General features: G+C 38.3%; 1 protein-coding gene across 3 annotated transcripts; it reads left to right on the top strand.

Moving 5' to 3' along the window:
- The first annotated feature begins 203 nt into the window (after positions 1 to 203).
- On the top strand, positions 204 to 17,141 carry LOC103721557 (RAB11-binding protein RELCH homolog). Of its 3 annotated transcripts, XM_008811824.4 has the most exons (20): positions 206 to 656; positions 2,397 to 2,549; positions 3,046 to 3,224; positions 6,085 to 6,192; positions 8,828 to 8,998; positions 9,088 to 9,627; positions 9,729 to 9,803; positions 9,886 to 10,014; positions 10,150 to 10,224; positions 10,314 to 10,523; positions 10,712 to 10,864; positions 10,954 to 11,186; positions 11,334 to 11,451; positions 11,568 to 11,706; positions 11,782 to 11,986; positions 12,088 to 12,193; positions 12,282 to 12,422; positions 12,505 to 12,628; positions 12,712 to 12,828; positions 16,454 to 17,141. In XM_008811824.4, exons 1-20 carry the CDS (start codon positions 434 to 436, stop codon positions 16,831 to 16,833), a joined length of 3,579 nt encoding a protein of 1,192 aa, XP_008810046.2. In that variant the 5' UTR covers positions 206 to 433; the 3' UTR covers positions 16,834 to 17,141. The 3 variants fall into 3 exon arrangements, with proteins under 3 accessions (XP_008810045.2, XP_008810046.2, XP_038981739.1); XM_008811823.4 differs by having other exon boundaries at positions 204 to 656; positions 11,568 to 11,986; XM_039125811.1 differs by lacking the exons at positions 206 to 656; positions 2,397 to 2,549; positions 3,046 to 3,224 and adding an exon at positions 5,038 to 5,126 and having other exon boundaries at positions 11,568 to 11,986.
- Positions 17,142 to 17,669: the final 528 nt, after the last annotated feature.

The following is a 17,669-nucleotide window of genomic DNA, read 5'->3' as shown; positions in this document are numbered from 1 at the left end:
ATTCGCTCAGAATTTAAGCGGAAGGTGCAACCCATGATCCTGGTTTCACCAGGTTTTCCTTTTCCTTCTCACGTGCAAGTGGGTAGGTGAGTAGTGGTAAAAAAAAAAAATCCGAGCTGGCAGAACTGGAAATGCCACGAAATATATCACGGTTGTTCCACGTTTACCCAGGCACCGACCCCTCCACAAGAAACGTCCTCCGTGTGACGTAGACTAAACCCCTCTAATCTCTCGTCCAACCAGATCAGATCTAACTTGGGTGGGAGGAAGGAAACAGGGGCAAGAACGACTTCCAGATGCTGGGGATCGGACCAAGAACAGCGGCCTCGCCTCTTAATTAGCTTGGAAAGATCAAATCATCAACCAGCCACGCCGCGGAGAGAGGAGGGGAGAAGGAGGAGGAGGAAGAAGGGCGTCGTCATCGGTTGTTGCGATGATGGATCCGTCGTCGCGGGCGATGGACGTGGAACGGTCGTCGCTGTGCAACTGCGTGGTGAATTTCCTGCTGCAGGAGAAGTATTTGCTCACCGCGTTCGAGCTCCTCCACGAGCTCCTCGAGGACGGTCGCCAGGACCAGGCCATCCGCCTCCGGGAGTTCTTCTCTGATCCCGCCCACTTCCCCCCCGACCAGATCGCCCGCTTCAACGCCCTCCGAGGTATCATTACCCTCCTCTCCTTCTTCCTCCTCCTAGATCTCTTCTCTTCGTCTCTTCCCCGTTTGCCTATCGCTCCTCTTGTCTCTTTTCTTGTCGATGTATCCAGGGTTGAATCTTGGTTCGCTTTTCTTGTCGCTGTATCGAGTCAGTTACTTGTCCGCTTCTTGATACAATTTCTGGATCTTGATCTGTTTCAGCAATTTCTTGTTATGATTTGCGGCGCGAATCACTTTTCTTTTCTTTATTTTTTTTTTATACCTGAAGATTGAGCTAGTCGACATTGGATCGCCAATTTAGAGGAAATGAACATGAGCACTGGACATTACTGATAGACTTTTTCCCCGATGTTTATCTGTGCTTTTTATACAAAGAAATCGCACAATTCTCTACACATTGGATCTCTAAATCTATTTTCATATCATTCAAGGTAGATCTTGAGGTCTTTCCTGTCACAATTTTCTCTTGCTTTTGTCTTATGTGGGTATTTGTTCTAATCTGCTTGTCTTCATTATATTTTCTTTTCTTGAAAAAGTCTAGGCTTCTCTGGATAATCTTATCAAGAGGCTTGAGACCTTTGTAGTTTTGTTGCACGTTCCATCAGCCATCAGTTTCATATTGTCCGACCATATAGCCTAAATCAAACACTGCTTAAAAATGCATCGAGATCTTTCACCTGACTCTCTAGGCTAGAAATCTCACATTAAGTTGCCGGCATCTTGCTCCATGACTCGCTGTCTTTATTTGTTTTTTTTTTGGGGGTGCTTTTGGAGCTTCTCGTCTTAGACTATTTCCAAGAACTTGTTGAAGATGATATATATTTGATGCTCTTGTTGATAGACATCATATGATTTTATTATGATTAATGTAGATTGAACCTTGATACTGGAAACTACACAAGAATGTTGATCCAATTTACATTTATCTTAGGAAACAAGAGAATAAGATAGACCTCAATACCTGACTGACTCCATAATCATAGAAGCAGTCCTCAAACCTGGATAGGGTAGATCTTAAGCACGGGTTTCATTAGCAAGAAATAAAATAGGGAGAAAAGAATGAGAGAATTTCATTAGTTCATCTCCAATATCTTGGGGATGTTCTCCTACATATTTCAAAAAGTTTTGTCTCAAACAGACTCCTAGAGTTAAAATTATGCCCCCCTAAAGTGCTAGCTACAAATATATGAAAAAATTATTAAAAGTTAGTTAGTACTCAACATAAAGATTCATGGGACCCTAAACTACATGCACAAGGGAAAGAGTGCATATGCGAGGAAAAATGCTCAAGAAGAAGAGGGACAAAGCTTAAAGATCTATGCGAAACTTTTTTATAGATTTTAGAAGCACTCACTATGTAAATCTTATGGCATACTGGAATGTTAATTTATCAAACAGTACAAAGTTGAATCAGGATCAACAGTGTACCAAGTCCATTGCCAAGGCAAGTACCTTGACACCTAGGCAACCACTTGGTTGAGAGGCTAAGTCCACAGCTGAGGGCCGCATTGGCTATTTGATAAATTGTGTTACAATGTTCTTTTTGATATGGTATGGTTAAATTACAATTTTATAAACCTAGAAGAACCACATTGCCACATCAATATTTTTCTTTTCATCATTTTTTAAATATAAGTTACATGTTTCTTCAATTGTTTGTAGTCAAAGTTGTTTTATGAACAATTATGGGTTCGTGACAGATGTAAAGAACTTTGATCATTGATTTTTGTCTATCCTGTTCCAGTTGCAGATCCACAAAGTTTGCTAGAAGAGAAAGTAGCTGTAGAAGAAAAATTGGCGATCAGTGAATATGAGCTTCGTTTAGCCCAAGAAGATTTGTCAAGACTGAAGGCAGAGTTGCAAAAACAGAGGGAGTTCCATCCTGATGAAAGCAATGGTACATCACTATTTCATGCAAACTATCAAAAATCAAGTAAACTATGATTGTGAGATGTTATCATGAAGGAGATGGTGGGATGAGAGAAGACACCTCTCATGCTAATGTTATGTCTCTCTCACATAAATTTATATGTGGCAGACATTCTTATATATTTGACTCCAATTGAAAAAAAAAGAAAAAACTATACCTTTAAATGGCGCGCCTTTAAAGTGAGAAGTTTACTTTCTCTCTCAAAACATAGCATTTGCTTGCGTGGTTGTATCACTTATGCTTTCACAATATAGATTGGTTTTGGCCAATTTTAGTTGATGAGGTGCCGGAAGTGCATAAAATTGTGGTGGCGAGGAAAATGTGTCCTAACTTAGTGTTATGTATGGTCAAGATCTATTATCAGCAATCAATTACGTTCTGAGGCATTCCTGTGATTTTTACTTGGACAAATTTATTTCCTTTGCAATATTAGATTGATGCCAAACTTCTTTTTTGGTTGCAGAACTACATTCGGATGTCTCTGTAGCTGATGGTCCTAAAAACCAACAGGATAAGAGAGAGATCACTTTTTCTTCTTTAGGCCCACTAAAAGACACTGAACGTAGAGACCTAAATTGTGCTGTGAAGGAGTACCTGCTTTTTGCTGGGTACCGTCTTACTGCCATGACGTTTATTGAGGAGGTTGGTAGTATTTATGCATGATTTTTTAACTATTGTTAGACATTTATGTATAAGATAAGCTCAACTAAAAACACATGCTATGGTGAGTTCTATCATGACTCAGTTTTATGGAAAAATTGTTGCACTGAGCAAATAAGGAATATATTAAATATCCTGTTTCACATGCTACATCACAAAGGATTTAACTTCTTATGTGGTAATTAATCTCATACAATTTCTGTTACACTCTCTCTATGTACACGTAGATATATCAACTAACTGAAACTTTTAATAATGGATTGAGAAGTAATAGTCGATACAAGGTACATTTTAGTTGTCTTTTTAACTTCATATCTTCATATAAGTGCATGAACAAATATGTTACTGAATATATGTAATGCACGCATGAGAGTTTTGCAGCCAAAGCTATGAGGGCTTACATTCAGAAAAAAGTAGAAAATATTTACCGCATAGCATCAAAATGCTCGATCCACAAGCAGGAGTATGAAATAAACCAACCGTCAAAAAAAAAGAAGAAAGTGAAATACACCATAGCAGATGACATACCATGCAAGACAAAATTAATTTGTAGGTCTACTTGTGAACCCAGATATCCTCATAGCATTTCCTTTTCATAGATTCATTTTCAATAATTCTCATTCCTTTGTTTTTTTGTCATTGTAGGATTCCTCATACCCTTTATACTGATGTTTTGCCTAGAAGATTCTTTTGAATAATGTCATCTGCATCTTCGATCAAGTATTGATCTGAGTATCAACCTACAAGTGCACATGTGAACACGAGTTTCCCTCACAACGATGCATCCAATTCACTACTCCAATCCCTAAAAAAAATGTAGAGATAATATTTGCTGATTCAACCATATAATTTTCAATAGGCAATACAATGTCGAGTAAGTCAAGTACAAAATTACCCTTCATTGATTGATCCAAGATTTTGTGGAAAAATTAGCTTCTCTGAGTGTGTTACTACGCTCTATCTATTCTACCACCGCTACCACTACTGATCTATTACAATCTTTTCTCTAGATTAATAAACACAAGTGCCAGGCAGGACTGATTATACTGGATCTTTGCATGGGCTTGCAGTTTTGCAGCAAACATAGGCGTGTCTCTTCATTTCAGATGGTAGTTTCATTTTGTGTCCTATCATTGGATGGCAAACTGATCTTTTATTGATCCATCTAAAACATAGGTATCTATTTTTATTGAAAATTAGGCAGGGCATATACCTCTCAAAAATTAAGTGATAGATTGTCATGTTTTCCGCCATTCTTGCTTGATAATAATGGGGAATCAATGAATATTTGTCATCCCATATAAAAGGAAGGATATCAGGGTTAATGAGTTTGACTCACATTAAGCAGACTAGAGGGTTCAATTTGACAGCTATAATTCTAAAAGAGATAAAACTTAATTGATGACTTTGATTGGCATGGAAAGCTAGGGAATGGGTGGATGGCTTTAATCCCTCTTTAGAGATAGAAAGAGCTTACATGGATGAGGTGGATGATTATTGTGATGCAAAAAGAATTGACAACTTCATGCTCACACGTTACGAGTGAGAGTAGAATCAATCACCTCGAAGGTGGTCATTGTTATTTTTTTTTTTTGTTATTAATGTTTGGCAGTAAGAACTCTTTCTTCTTTGTACAGAAAGTAGGGTTTGGTAATATTTTCATGACTGGTTTCACTGACTATGGGACTCAAGGTTTTCTCCTTTCCCTAAGTCACATCTTGTTGATGCAATACACTTCAACATGATCTGTCTTGTGTGTCATTTTCATAGGAACACTGATGATGTATTGATGGAGCTTCATCTTAAGCTTTATCCTAATAACCGCAAAGCTGTGCAAGAACGTATTCAATATCATCAGCTGGTCAGCAGCCTAACAATTCCTAGGTTTGACATTTTGTATATAACTTGTGCCAATTTCTTGTCCTTTAACTCATTTGAGCAAGAAGCACTATTTTGTCTTCTACATCAACACCAAAGCCAAGTATTTGTGTGATAGTCATACAACAATGGAGTTTGCATTTGGTGCTATTTATCTAATTTGAGCGTCATTTCTATGATTCCTGTCCTTCTCCATTATAAATGGAATACTGCTATATAGGCAGAATTGCTCATCTTTTCATCAACAGAGAAAAGCATATGTTGATTTGCAGCCACCTATTTGTTTTCTATTATGCCATTGAACAATTTTTCATGAACATGTATGATACATGCTTTCAGCTTAACTAGGTGAACTCTTGGCCTTTGATCCACCATGAATGTTTTGGAGGCATCAGGGATGCATGCTTTATTCCCTGTTATGTGGTTATGTTGGGTAGGTTTTGTAAAGCAATAGTTATGTATATAGGATTTAGTGCATAGTTTGTCGTACTGGTGCATACCATTCATGCCCTACCGGTACTAAACCAATATGGTAGGAGGGGGGGGGGGGGTGTACTGAGTGTCAGTATGCCGAATTGCCCCTATACCAGGCATACGATATAATAATAGAATGGTATCAGTACAAGATCTGGTACCAAGACAACGAATCTTGATTCAGTGCATTATAGTGACACTATGACACTTGTTCCTCAAGTTAATTTGACAATATGGTTCACCGAAAGTTTGGATATTTATCACAAAACTGGTAGTTTGTCATCAATTTTGATAAATTTGTACAAAGTTACTGCAGTAATTGTTCATGAAAGTACAGAGGCAATCAAGTTTATAGTTTTTTTTTTTGTGTTTGACCAAGATTTTTAAGTTTGTAGCAAGGAATTTCACTTGGATCTATTTATTCTTCTCTTTCTTTCTTTGATTGCACAAAATCCTGATGCAGCATTCATCTGATCATGTTATACTGCAGGTTACGGATCAAAACCTTGATGTCTGGACAAACAGTTCAGCTTGTGTATCTGATGCTTTGCGCCGTTACTATTATCAGTACCTTTCTTCTACCTCAGAGGCTGCTGAGGTACGCCTTGAGAATATTCTGAGCCTTGCAAGTTGAAATTTTCTTTGAGTGATTTATATTTTCTGAAAATTGCTGGCATTCTTTTTATTATATCCAATTGTTGTGTTGTCATGCGTGAGGGCCTACCATTACTTATGATCTCTTATTTGTAGAGCATACAAAGATGTTCTGAAACTTGTCCCTGATCACCTGTTTCAGTGGCTGGGTCATTGGTCCACTCTTCAACCAGTAGTCAAAACATTGATACATGATGTCATAGCTCATAACGATAATAAAAAGGAAATTTTTTTCTTTGAAATTTAATAAAAACAATATTATATAAATCAAGTATATATTTAGCATCGATACATCAAAATAATAAAGCCCAACATCGCTAAACCTATCCTGTAAGTAATTCAACTTTTACATGTCATGGATTTCCACGTAACCTCGTGGAGGATCAACTTCATAAAATATAACATCAATTAAGAGGTTTCTGACTTTATTTTAAATCCAACTAACATGCTGAACAAATTTAGTAATATTGCAACAAATATTTGATGGAAAACATCATCATTAGATTCTGCATACCTCATGCCAGAAACCTGAGAATCCTTGCTTCAGTGACTTACTATTAGGGCAGAAATCTGAGAATCTTCAGTGACTTACTATTAGCTTCACCACTAGACTAAATTAGCCCCACAGCCCAACTAAAAAATATTGTACTATTCTTTATACAAGAAGGAGAATCCTTCTCAGTATGCCAGCTATGCTAATTGAATTCCTAATCTCAATGCAGTTCTAGTCACATCATATCTACATTTCAAAGTTAGGACTACACAATATGAATGTGCTTTAGATCTGGTTCTGGCCTTTTTTAATCTAAACAAGAAGGTTGTTATTAGCTCTTTTTATATATTAGATTTCAGATTTCAGTTCTAAATCTGAATTTCATAGGAGAGGTACAAGATGTGAGGTATTTGAGGATGTTGAGAAATTGGAGGAGACAAAGGTGGCTTGAAGAGAAGATAGAAGAAAATGTGAGAGGGATGAAGGGCAGAAGAGTAAGGGTTGCCAGGTGGATGGGAAGAAGGGCAGAGGAGAGGTGAGAGAGGAGGGGTTGGATGGAGAGAGAAGAGAAGAGGAGGAAAAAAGGATGCTTTAAGGAGGGGAGGAAGAGGGTACAAGAAGATGATGGGATGATGTGATTGGATGATAAATATTTGGTTTCTAAGATGGGGTTCAAGATCATAAGGAAGACACAGGTCCCAGATATTTTATAAAGTCCTATTTTTAAGTTTTGTGAGATTCTTGTTTTACCTAAATCCTGATTGGCATCTTACTAAACATGTTAACAGAAAACTACGAAATTCCCTTTTTGTAAATTATACTTTCCTAAAACCTAAGAAACTAAAAAGCCTCTACCTCTCTTTAGGTTTTGAATAAAAGTAAGGCCCAATATTGAGATGGAATGGATCTAGATCAAATTCTGTGGATTCTTGGTACCGTTTCGGTACTGGGCCCGTACCGAGAGCCGGAGCCGGAGAAGACGAGGTGAAAGAGAGAGCGAACGGGGGAGGGAGAAGGAGAGGCCTTCGCCGCCAATGGAGGGCCGGCAGAGGCCACGGGGGCACGGCGGAGGCCAAGGCCGCGGCCGAGTCTCCTATTTCTTTCGAAACAGTTTTAATTTGGAGATTTTTAAGTGAAGTCGGCAAACGAGTTGTCGACTTCACTTAAAAAATCTCAAATTTTTTGCCGCGGCCGCATCCTTGTTTGGCCGCGCCCTCGCAGCCTTCGCCGGCCCCTTGAGGCCCTCTACTAGTGGCGGAGGCTTCTCCTTCTCCCTCCTTCCCCCGCTTGCTCTCTCCTTCTCTTCTTCTTCTCCAGCTCCGGCTGGTTTCTGTTGGTATGGGCTGTGTACCGTTTTCCACGGCCGAACCGTACCGGTCAGAGCCTGGACTGGTATGGTACGTGTTGAACCGGCCGGTATGGGCCAGCTCAGCATACCATGGTCCAAATCCACTTCCATTGATGCTTCCAATTTAGGTAACTTACCAGGATCTTTAATAACAGTCTGCTCAGTATGGCTTTTATGTTCAAATGATGGATATCTTTTCGATTTTAAGCATGAATTAGTGAACAAAGTTCTACTTGAAGTCTCTCATAGTTTCACATATTTAATTAATCTCTCATTTCTGATACACAACAAATTTTTAGGCAATCCATGGCTTTTAGTAGCAGACTGTACTGGTCTGTACCAGGCATATTGACTTATACTGGTAGAGAATTGATACTAGTAGAGATTTGATACTCAGTATGCCCATTTGTATTGAGTATCGGTACCAAGAACTTGACCATACCGACACTGAACTAGTTAGGAATTGGTATGGGTGGTGCTGAAAACCTTGAGGCAGTCTATATAAGGTCATTATTTTAATGCAATTTACAAGAATTTATCATGTGTCTCTTAGAGTCAATTTTGTTGATCCTTATCTATCTACTATTGGTTGAGGGCAAAAATTCTTAACCGTTGCAAGATTGTTATCGTTTGTTTCGAGTAACTATGTATAAACTTTATTGCATACATGGATGAGATGCACAAATGAAGAAATGCCATAATTTATCTGTATTTTTTGCAAATGGCTGTTTTCTGCAGGAGAAGATGTCCATTCTCCAAGAAAATGAATCACTATTGAAAGAAAATGAGAGGCTTAATAATGAAAAAACCTCCTTGCTTAGAAACAAGGAATTCACTGATGGCCAGATTGTAGTTCTAACAAAGTCCTTGGAAGCTGCCCAAAAGGATTTAAAGGACAGAGAAACTCTGGTATTTCTCACTAATTAGTTGTTATATTCTTATCTGTCAAACTAATTACATGAATACATGAAAAATTTATACATTAACTTACTTTGAAGGTTCAAGGTCTGAAGCAGTCTTTGGATCTTCAGAGAAAGGAACTCAATGACTGCAGAGCTGAGATCACTGCACTAAAGATGCACATAGAAGGGGCCCGAGCTAGTAGAGGGTGGACTGGAGAAAGTGAAAGGAGACAATCTCTTTCAATTGATAAATCTAAGGAAGAAATGAAATCCTCGCATAGTGAAATAGAAAACTTAAAGACATCCACAGGAAATTCAGAGAGCGAGGATACACAGCCAGAAGAAAAAGTTGTTGGGGCTAATGAAGTAGCCTTATCGTCTAATCCCATTGAGTCGGTATTTGGATCATATGTCAAGAATGCTGAATGTACTTCTGAAGAAGACAGAAGTACTCCTGAAGACAGAATTAAGCCCAATGATGCAATTTCTGATTCCTTGACAATTTCTTGTAATGGTAATTTACTTACTGAAAATCGACAGAATCTCCACAATCACATTTCCGATTCACCAGCTGAAGATAGAGGGTTTGTTCAAAAGACAGAGAGTCCTAAGAGGGAAAGAACTTCTGATAAGATGGTAAGAGCCTGGAAGCATGTAGTTTTCTTCTTCAGGGTCTTCTTTTTCCACATATACATATATGGGATCAATTTAAATAAAAATGTGATTACTTGAGACAGGCTTTGGAGACCATCCAGATACTTTCAGATGCTTTGCCGAAGATTGTACCTTATGTTCTGATCAACCACCGTGAGGTTTTATTGGATTTCCCTTCTCTCGTCTCTGTTCTTCTTGTAATGCATTAATTTTCTATTAACAAATGTCATATGCCTACAGGAGCTTCTTCCACTGATCATGTGTGCAATTGAACGTCATCCAGATAGCAGTGTGAGAGATTCTCTAACTCACACATTGTTTAATCTAATTAAACGACCAGATGAACAGCAGAGACGAATTATAATGGATGTAAGTTCCTTATAAAGCTGTCAGAATTATGGGCAGGCCGTAATGCCTTTTGCATTATATATTGCCGGGCCATGTATCAGAAGTAGTGGAGTAGCTCATTATTGCTCACTTAATTTTTTTCCTTCTTTTTTCCAGGCCTGTGTAAGCCTAGCTAAGAATGTCGGAGAGATGAGAACTGAAACAGAGCTTCTTCCCCAGTGCTGGGAACAGGTGCTCATATTGTTTGTTTAAACTGTTTAGTCTATTTACCTAATATATTATCGTTGAAGCACCATTACGTAATATGAGTATATCTGCAGATAAATCATACATATGAAGAGCGACGGCTACTAGTCGCCCAGTCATGTGGGGAGCTGGCAGAATTCGTTCGGCCTGAGATTCGGGATTCTCTCATTCTATCCATTGTGCAACAACTAATTGAAGATTCTGCCACAGTTGTGCGAGAGGCTGCGGCTCGTAACCTGGCATTGCTGCTCCCACTCTTCCCAAACATTGACAAATATTTTAAGGTCAGCCTCACTAATGCTCAGAGGCAATCATGGAGCAGAAAATTGACTTCACAGATTTGGCTGAAATGTAAGCTATATAACAGGCTGGAACACATGGCTTCATGATGGCGTGGAGGCTTACTTCCTGTTGAAAAATATAACAATTCCATTTGAAAGGTCAATCTGAAATGGATCTGTTTGTTTAATAGGTTGAGGAGCTGATGTTCCAGTTGGTCTGCGATCCTTCAGGAGTGGTCGTTGATACTACACTTAAAGAACTTGTTCCTGCAGTAATAAAATGGGGAGGTAAATTGGACCATATCCTACGAGTCCTTCTCTCCCACATCTTAGGTTCTGCTCAGGTACATGTGCTGTTTATGTAGCATTTTCCCGCCCTTTAACACTGGCTTGTTTCTGAATTGCTTGCTGATATGTCTTTGAATAATTTCAGCGTTGTCCACCTCTTTCGGGGGTTGAAGGTTCTGTAGATTCTTATCTTCGTGTTCTGGGAGAACGAGAGCGCTGGAATATTGATGTGCTGCTGCGGATGTTGATGGAATTGCTTCCATTTGTTCATGAGAAATCTATTGCAACTTGTCCTTTTACTTCTGCAATTGAGTCTCTTACAAGTTCAGAGAATGGAAAATCCTTTTTCTCTGCTTCCTTGCTTCACTTATATGCAGGGTGAGTTCTTTTCATCACCTGAGGTGTCTTAGCTTGTTCCAAGTTTTGGAACATATCGTTATTGAATAGTATAGTGTAGCCCTTTCTTTCAGGTTTCTCTGATTTCTGAACTCTTAACAAACATAAGTTTTAACTTTGCTTGGGTAGGGGTCATGTAGACTGGCCTGCATTTGATTGGATGCACATCGAATGTCTTCCTGATTTGATTCAACTTGCTTGCCTCTTACCCAGTAAGGAAGACAATCTAAGAACTCGAATCACAAAGGTAAATGTGTATATTAAATGCTCATTCACACTAGTGCACTCAATATTCATCCAAGTCTGCCTATGAATGAATTCACTTATCATGGTCCATTTCTTATTTTGGTATGATATGTGCAGTACCTTTTGGATGTTTCTGAACGGTTTGGGGAACATTATCTTGTGCACATAATGTTGCCAGTTTTCTTGGTAGCTGTTGGGGACAGTGATAGTGCTGACTTGACATTTTTCCCTTCTGCCATCCAATCTAGAATAAAAGGTATCAGGAACAATCTCTTAGAGATCTTATCATCATTTCATTATCAAAAAATTCACTCATCTTGCTTGATCACAGGCTTACGACCTAAAACTGCCGCGGCAGAGAGACTTGCTATCATGTGTGTACTTCCACTGTTACTGTCAGGTATTTTGGGTGCTCCTGCCAGTCATGAACAACTATCAGAATACTTGCGAAAACTGCTAGTGCATAACACAATGAGTGAAGGTTCTTGGTCTATGTATCGCACTAGTGAGCTCATTGATGCAGTTCGCTTCCTTTGGTTGGTATCTTTTGAAATACCCAGCATTATAGAAGATTGTTGCCATTCTCTTAAGTGATCAATATTATTGTTGGATCAAACTGACAATGATTTTAATGCAGTACATTTGAGGAGCATCATGGAATTATTTTTAATATTTTATGGGAAATGGTCGTGAGCTCCAATGTGAACATGAAGACCAATGCTGCAGCTCTGTTGAAAGTCCTTGTATGTTTGCTGTCACACCAATCAAACCAAACTGTTTGTTCTATATGAATTATCTTATGTTCTCACAACTATGTTATTCCATCAATAGGTACCTTACATTGATATTAAAGTTGCTTCAACTCATGTATTGCCTGCGCTTGTCACTCTCGGTTCTGATCAAAATTTAAATGTAAAATATGCGAGTATTGATGCATTTGGAGCTGTTGCCCAGCATTTCAAAAATGACATGGTACTAAGCAAGTTGCTTTGAAATACTACCTTAATATTTAAATATGTCCTAATATGTGCTAACTAAACTTCTTATTTGTTAGATTGTTGACAAGATACGCATACAAATGGATGCTTTTCTTGAAGATGGATCACATGAAGCTGCTATTTCTGTTATTCGTGCATTAGTGGTGGCAGTACCGCATACAACTGATAGGCTACAAGAATATATCCTTGATACTCGAAAAAAAATCAAATATGTTTTTGTATGTTCAAATATTCTTATCTTTTGTTTCTTTGACATTTTATACATCTTTTGTCAAAGATTTTTCAGCTTACAGGCATGCCATCTCCTGGAAATGATGTTATGCGCCGCCGTGAGAGAACAAATGCATTTTGTGAAGCAATCCGTGCTTTGGATGCTACAGGTTTGCCTGGCAGATTAATACTTTTCTTTCATTTCTTTTGTCTGTACAGTAGTATTACTGATATGACACTCTCATGTTTATCTCTAGTTACCATTCACTGTCGTGCTAGTATCTTTCTTGTAGAATCGATGCTTTATATTGTCAGTATAAAATCAATGTCAAACATTTATATTGAAATGTCACACTTTAAACATGACTGACATTTTTTGAGATATATGGAGAGGATGCCACCACCCACGTTCATATCCAGGACCTCCAGCTGAGCTAAACTTTTTGGGCTACAGCATATAAAATCTTAGAACTGCATACCAGAATGTTTTGGAAAATTTTTATGCATCAAGTAAGCTGATGATAGACAATTTTACAAGCACAATTGCAATTTTTTTAATTTGACATGTAGTCTAAATAATGAATGATTCCAAAATCTGTAGGATTTTAGTTTCTACATGGGTTAAGATGCCTAGATCATTGTCAATGATTTGGCTTCTCAATTTTGGTGGCCTACAATATACATTAGCAGACTAGCTTTTATTTTCACTGCCCATTTTTTGTCCAATTGATGCATAAGTAAGAGACCTTGAAAATACATGATCTTTTGTTTTACAATATCATGATAAGCAGTATCTGTCCTCAAATTTAAAGACTGACCATTTATCTCCTGTTGGTAGGATTAAGATTCCAATTGTACCCAGGAATGCAGATTGTGTTGAGCTAGCGCACACCCTGCTCAACCTAGCCTCTTTTCTGTACAATGCCAAATAACCATTTGGTTGGCACAGTTTGGGCTTGAAAAAATTGGCCTGACTTAAGGGTTTCTTTCTTGTTCTGCTGCTGCTTCTTCATCTTCTTCTTCTTCTCCTTTCCCATCTTGGATCAAGAGCTTATGACCAACAAATTGCTTTAGCCTAGCCTAGATATCAGATAGGCAATGCATCCATGATATATTTGCAATGCATCTTCAAGAGGAAAAGGAATCTTTAAATGAAGATTTTGCAATATAAAAGTAAAGTATCTCTTGTCTGGATTCTGTTTTTGCTGTTTAATAATAGAGATAGCAGGAAGCTTGAAGAAGGAGAGAAGAAATTGAGGGAGGAGCATAGGGGATTTGATACTTTCAGAATCCATAACTCTAATTGAAACTTTTAACCGGGTCACCTTCTTAAACCAGTTCTGCCCTCTTTTATGACAATCATGGCTGGCCATTTCTTTCAAAATGAGGAGTTTTCTAGCGGTTGGTTAGCTGCTAGTCAAGCAATTACACCTTTCTTGTGGTTCCTGAAGATGCTGGGACACAAAATAGGATAGTATCCTGCTGAATATTGACCAGAGACACCTCAAACCAAATGTATTCAAATTTAAAATAATCCTTGTTGGTTGGACTTCTTCATGTGTAAGGGCCAGGTCCCTGGATTGTTGTGGCCAGGCCAAGCCTCTCCCATTGTGCATTGACTCGCCCTCAAGTAAGAATGCAAATTTAATGTGAATGTGTATTATAAATGTCAGATATGTTTTTGTTATCAATAATCTATTGATAAGGCAAATGGATATAGAATAAGTAAACATGTACTTGCATGGAGATTTATGGTAATGTTATTATTCTTACCAGGACTATATGACAAGTCAACTGTAGTGGCCAATAGTGCTTTGTGAATATGAATCCTGTAAGAGACAAGAATATAAAGGTTAACATTGAGAGTTACTACATTGAATGTTGTGAAGGGACTAGTTTTGCATTGATATTATATTGTTATAACAAAGAACTGTAAATCATGTTCTTGTCATGAGACCAGAGGTCAATAGTGGTATGTCGGATAAGGACTTGTTAAATGGAGCACTTGCAATTGGATGGAAGTTGCAAGGGGAAAAAGATCTAACATCATTTGATAATTTAGCCACTAATGGAGATTGGTGGCCTGTGGCCAAGGATTAATAAACTTGAACTTCAGACAGACGAGATATGTGGATCCATTAAATTTCCTTCCTTTGGTGTAATTTCCTTTGTGGATTTCTTTTTTTTTTCTTCTCTAGAAAAGAAGGATGATGTCTGTTTTGTGTCATTTAAGGTTTATTGTTTATTGACCATACCTTGACTGGAATGGTTGTATACTTAATTATGCCTCCAAATATGATTAACTATTATATTTTGATTTGATGATGTTTTCTTTTCATATTTTTCTACCTGATGCAAATACTTTTTGACTGAATTCAACGGACTATTAAGAGATGCTGAGCATAGCAAAAGTATTTGGTACTTGCTCAATATTCTCTTTAATATATTAATGGGATTGATTTTAACAAAAATATTTGAAATAAAATGTCTCAAGCAAAATCTTGGCATGGGGAACTGTATGGATCAGGTTAAAGTCATGTGATACCAGTGCAGACTGGTATGAATCAGTACCAGAAGGAAAAAAGATAAGTCTTTCACCCTGTTTGACTTGGTATCAGTCTGTGCCAGTACCTTATCAGCAGGTGCCTCTCAGTACTGCTCAGTTTCAGTCAGTATCAAGTAGCATCCCTCGGTTTAGCCCAGTTTGCCAAGAAACAGGTACCTAGGTGTGTCTTTCCAAGTGCTAGTCCTTCACCAATCTGGTTCGATACAACAGGGAAACATACCAATACTTGAATCCTTGATTTCAAAACCATGCCTTTTTCTTTCTTTTCTTCTTTTTCTTAACAACTTTGTGTCTGCAGCACCTAGCAAGGCTCGTTTTTGAATCATCCATAATATGCAATCCCATTATTATTTTTTTCTTAGTTTTGTATCTGGCTAAGGTTGATTCCTCCAATGATATTGCCTTTCACGTTCATTTGTTGTATTCATAGATTGAATCTATACTTGGTTGCCTATTAATGTGATCTGAGATCCATAATTACATCACTTTGTTTCTATGTCTTTTTTAATTATTTTCACTGGACTAAATGACATTGTCTCATTTTCTTGATTAAGTTAACATTACCTGTAACATTGCTTGAAGATTTTGCTTTGGTGTTCCACTTATACATTGTTCATGGTTTTTAATTTCTTCGTTTGCTTATGGAAAATAAAAAATCTTTATGCCCCACTTTCCTGACCTGTAAGATACATAATCCTGCTGCAATGCTCCAGTTGGATGGACTAATCCCCTTTCAGATGTTAGCCTATTGAATAATGTCAGTTTGCTTTGATTCCAAATGGTCTTTTTGGTTGCTTACTGGAAGATGCCTTGGGCATGTAGATGTGCCATCATATCTTGCCGCTAGGCCAAAACACACCAGTCAGTGATCTACATGCACTCTTAATTCTCATTGCATTGACCCAGAACTGACCACTTGCATGCTTGGGGAAACAGAGGTGTCTTGCTAGTTGGAGTTAGATGGAGAATGCTGGCAGCTTTTTTCTGATAATGCACTTCTCTTGCTGTTCTACGTTTATTTATTTTTACATCCTTGTTATGGGAAATGAAATCCAATGAAATTGTGGTTTTGACTGAACAATACAATTTTACAACTTGTGATATGTAAGTTTTAATCAATGATGTGAGACTAGGTAGTTGTAATAAGCAATCGGACCATTTTGTTATTGTCAAGGCTACTTGATGCACTATATTTTCTACAATGTGATTATTTTTCTTTCTTACCACAGATCTTCCTGCAACCAGCATCCGAGATTTCCTCTTACCTGCCATACAAAACCTGCTAAAAGACCCAGATTCTCTCGATCCTGCACACAAGGAAGCGTTGGAGATTATAATGAAGGAGAGGTCAGGAGGAACATTTGAAAGCATCAGCAAGGTGATGGGAGCTCATCTTGGCATTGCATCCTCTGTGAGTAGCTTCTTTGGCGAGGGTAGCCTTCGTGGAAAGAAAGAGGGTGGAGGACCAGAGCTTGTGGCCTCTCAGCAGCCCAGCCCATCGACCCAACAAGATGACACACGGTTCCAGCGAATCATGAGGGGTAGCTTTGGGGACATGTTAAGGGGAAAAGGGAAAGGCTATGATGATTCTCCGAAACAATTGGGCTGAAGGTGAAAAAGTCGGGTGTTTTTCTGCTATTGAAAAGCCTCCCTTGTGGCTATGGTTATACCGCCAGATGGTTTTTGCCAATTTTCTTTAGGGGGGAACATCTTTTTTTCATCAGAGGTTACTGGGAGTTGGTAAACAGGGCAGTATGGCTGTGCATAAGCTGATGTTCTTTAGAATACTAGGGAGACGAAAGATCTCTGTAATCACAGAATGTTTGTCATTCTTCCCATAGTGCTTGATATTAATCCAGCATTCTTTGGACTTGCTACTCTTGCAATTACAATTGTTTATTTGCACATCTTCAGAGATTTAGAGATCTCTATCTGGTTATTCGGTCCAAATCAGAAGCGGTATTCTATTCTTTAAATTAGTGGAACAGATATTTGTTAAAGAGGTAGTTTAGTCGTGGAATTTTAGTGTGTTCACAGATAAAATTGAGATGTGATAGCTCTGCAGGTGTGGTTGGAACTTTTACCAGAATAGGGGGCCGAAATGGTTGCTTTTGACCATCGTATGGGCTGGGGATGCACTGATGGCTGTACAGGGGACACAGGAAGAAAAGGAATGAATGCTATGCTGGAGGGAGTTTAACGAAATGTGTATGAAGTCGAATGTTACATTAGACTCGGTGTGGCAGCTCAAGGAGAGGTGGCCTGCTGCTGTGCAAGAAAAATCTTATGCTCTTGTTTTTTTTGGCCTTGGTTATGCATTTGGAGTGGTTCTATGTTTTAGGTATTATGCTTTAGTGGGTCTTCAATAGTCTTGCATCATCCGTCTCGCATGAATCTCAAGACCGCTGTGAATGACATCTCACTGGCTATGCATTCTTGTTTTCT

The sequence above is a fragment of the Phoenix dactylifera genome, chromosome 4 (assembly GCF_009389715.1).
Source record: "Phoenix dactylifera cultivar Barhee BC4 chromosome 4, palm_55x_up_171113_PBpolish2nd_filt_p, whole genome shotgun sequence".
Taxonomy (NCBI): domain Eukaryota; kingdom Viridiplantae; phylum Streptophyta; class Magnoliopsida; order Arecales; family Arecaceae; genus Phoenix; species Phoenix dactylifera.
Note: the sequence above shows the minus strand (reverse complement) of the source record. Positions and strands in the feature narration are given on the sequence as shown.

Bases quoted from the DNA above. Each gene is read 5' to 3' on its own strand.
- LOC103721557 (XM_008811823.4), top strand. From the start codon at position 434: ATGATGGATCCGTCGTCGCGGGCGATGGACGTGGAACGGTCGTCGCTG. The intron at 3,225-6,084 runs GTTGGTAGTATT...GTTATACTGCAG, and splicing joins CCATGACGTTTATTGAGGAG to GTTACGGATCAAAACCTTGA. The intron at 11,452-11,567 runs GTAAATGTGTAT...TGATATGTGCAG, and splicing joins TAAGAACTCGAATCACAAAG to TACCTTTTGGATGTTTCTGA.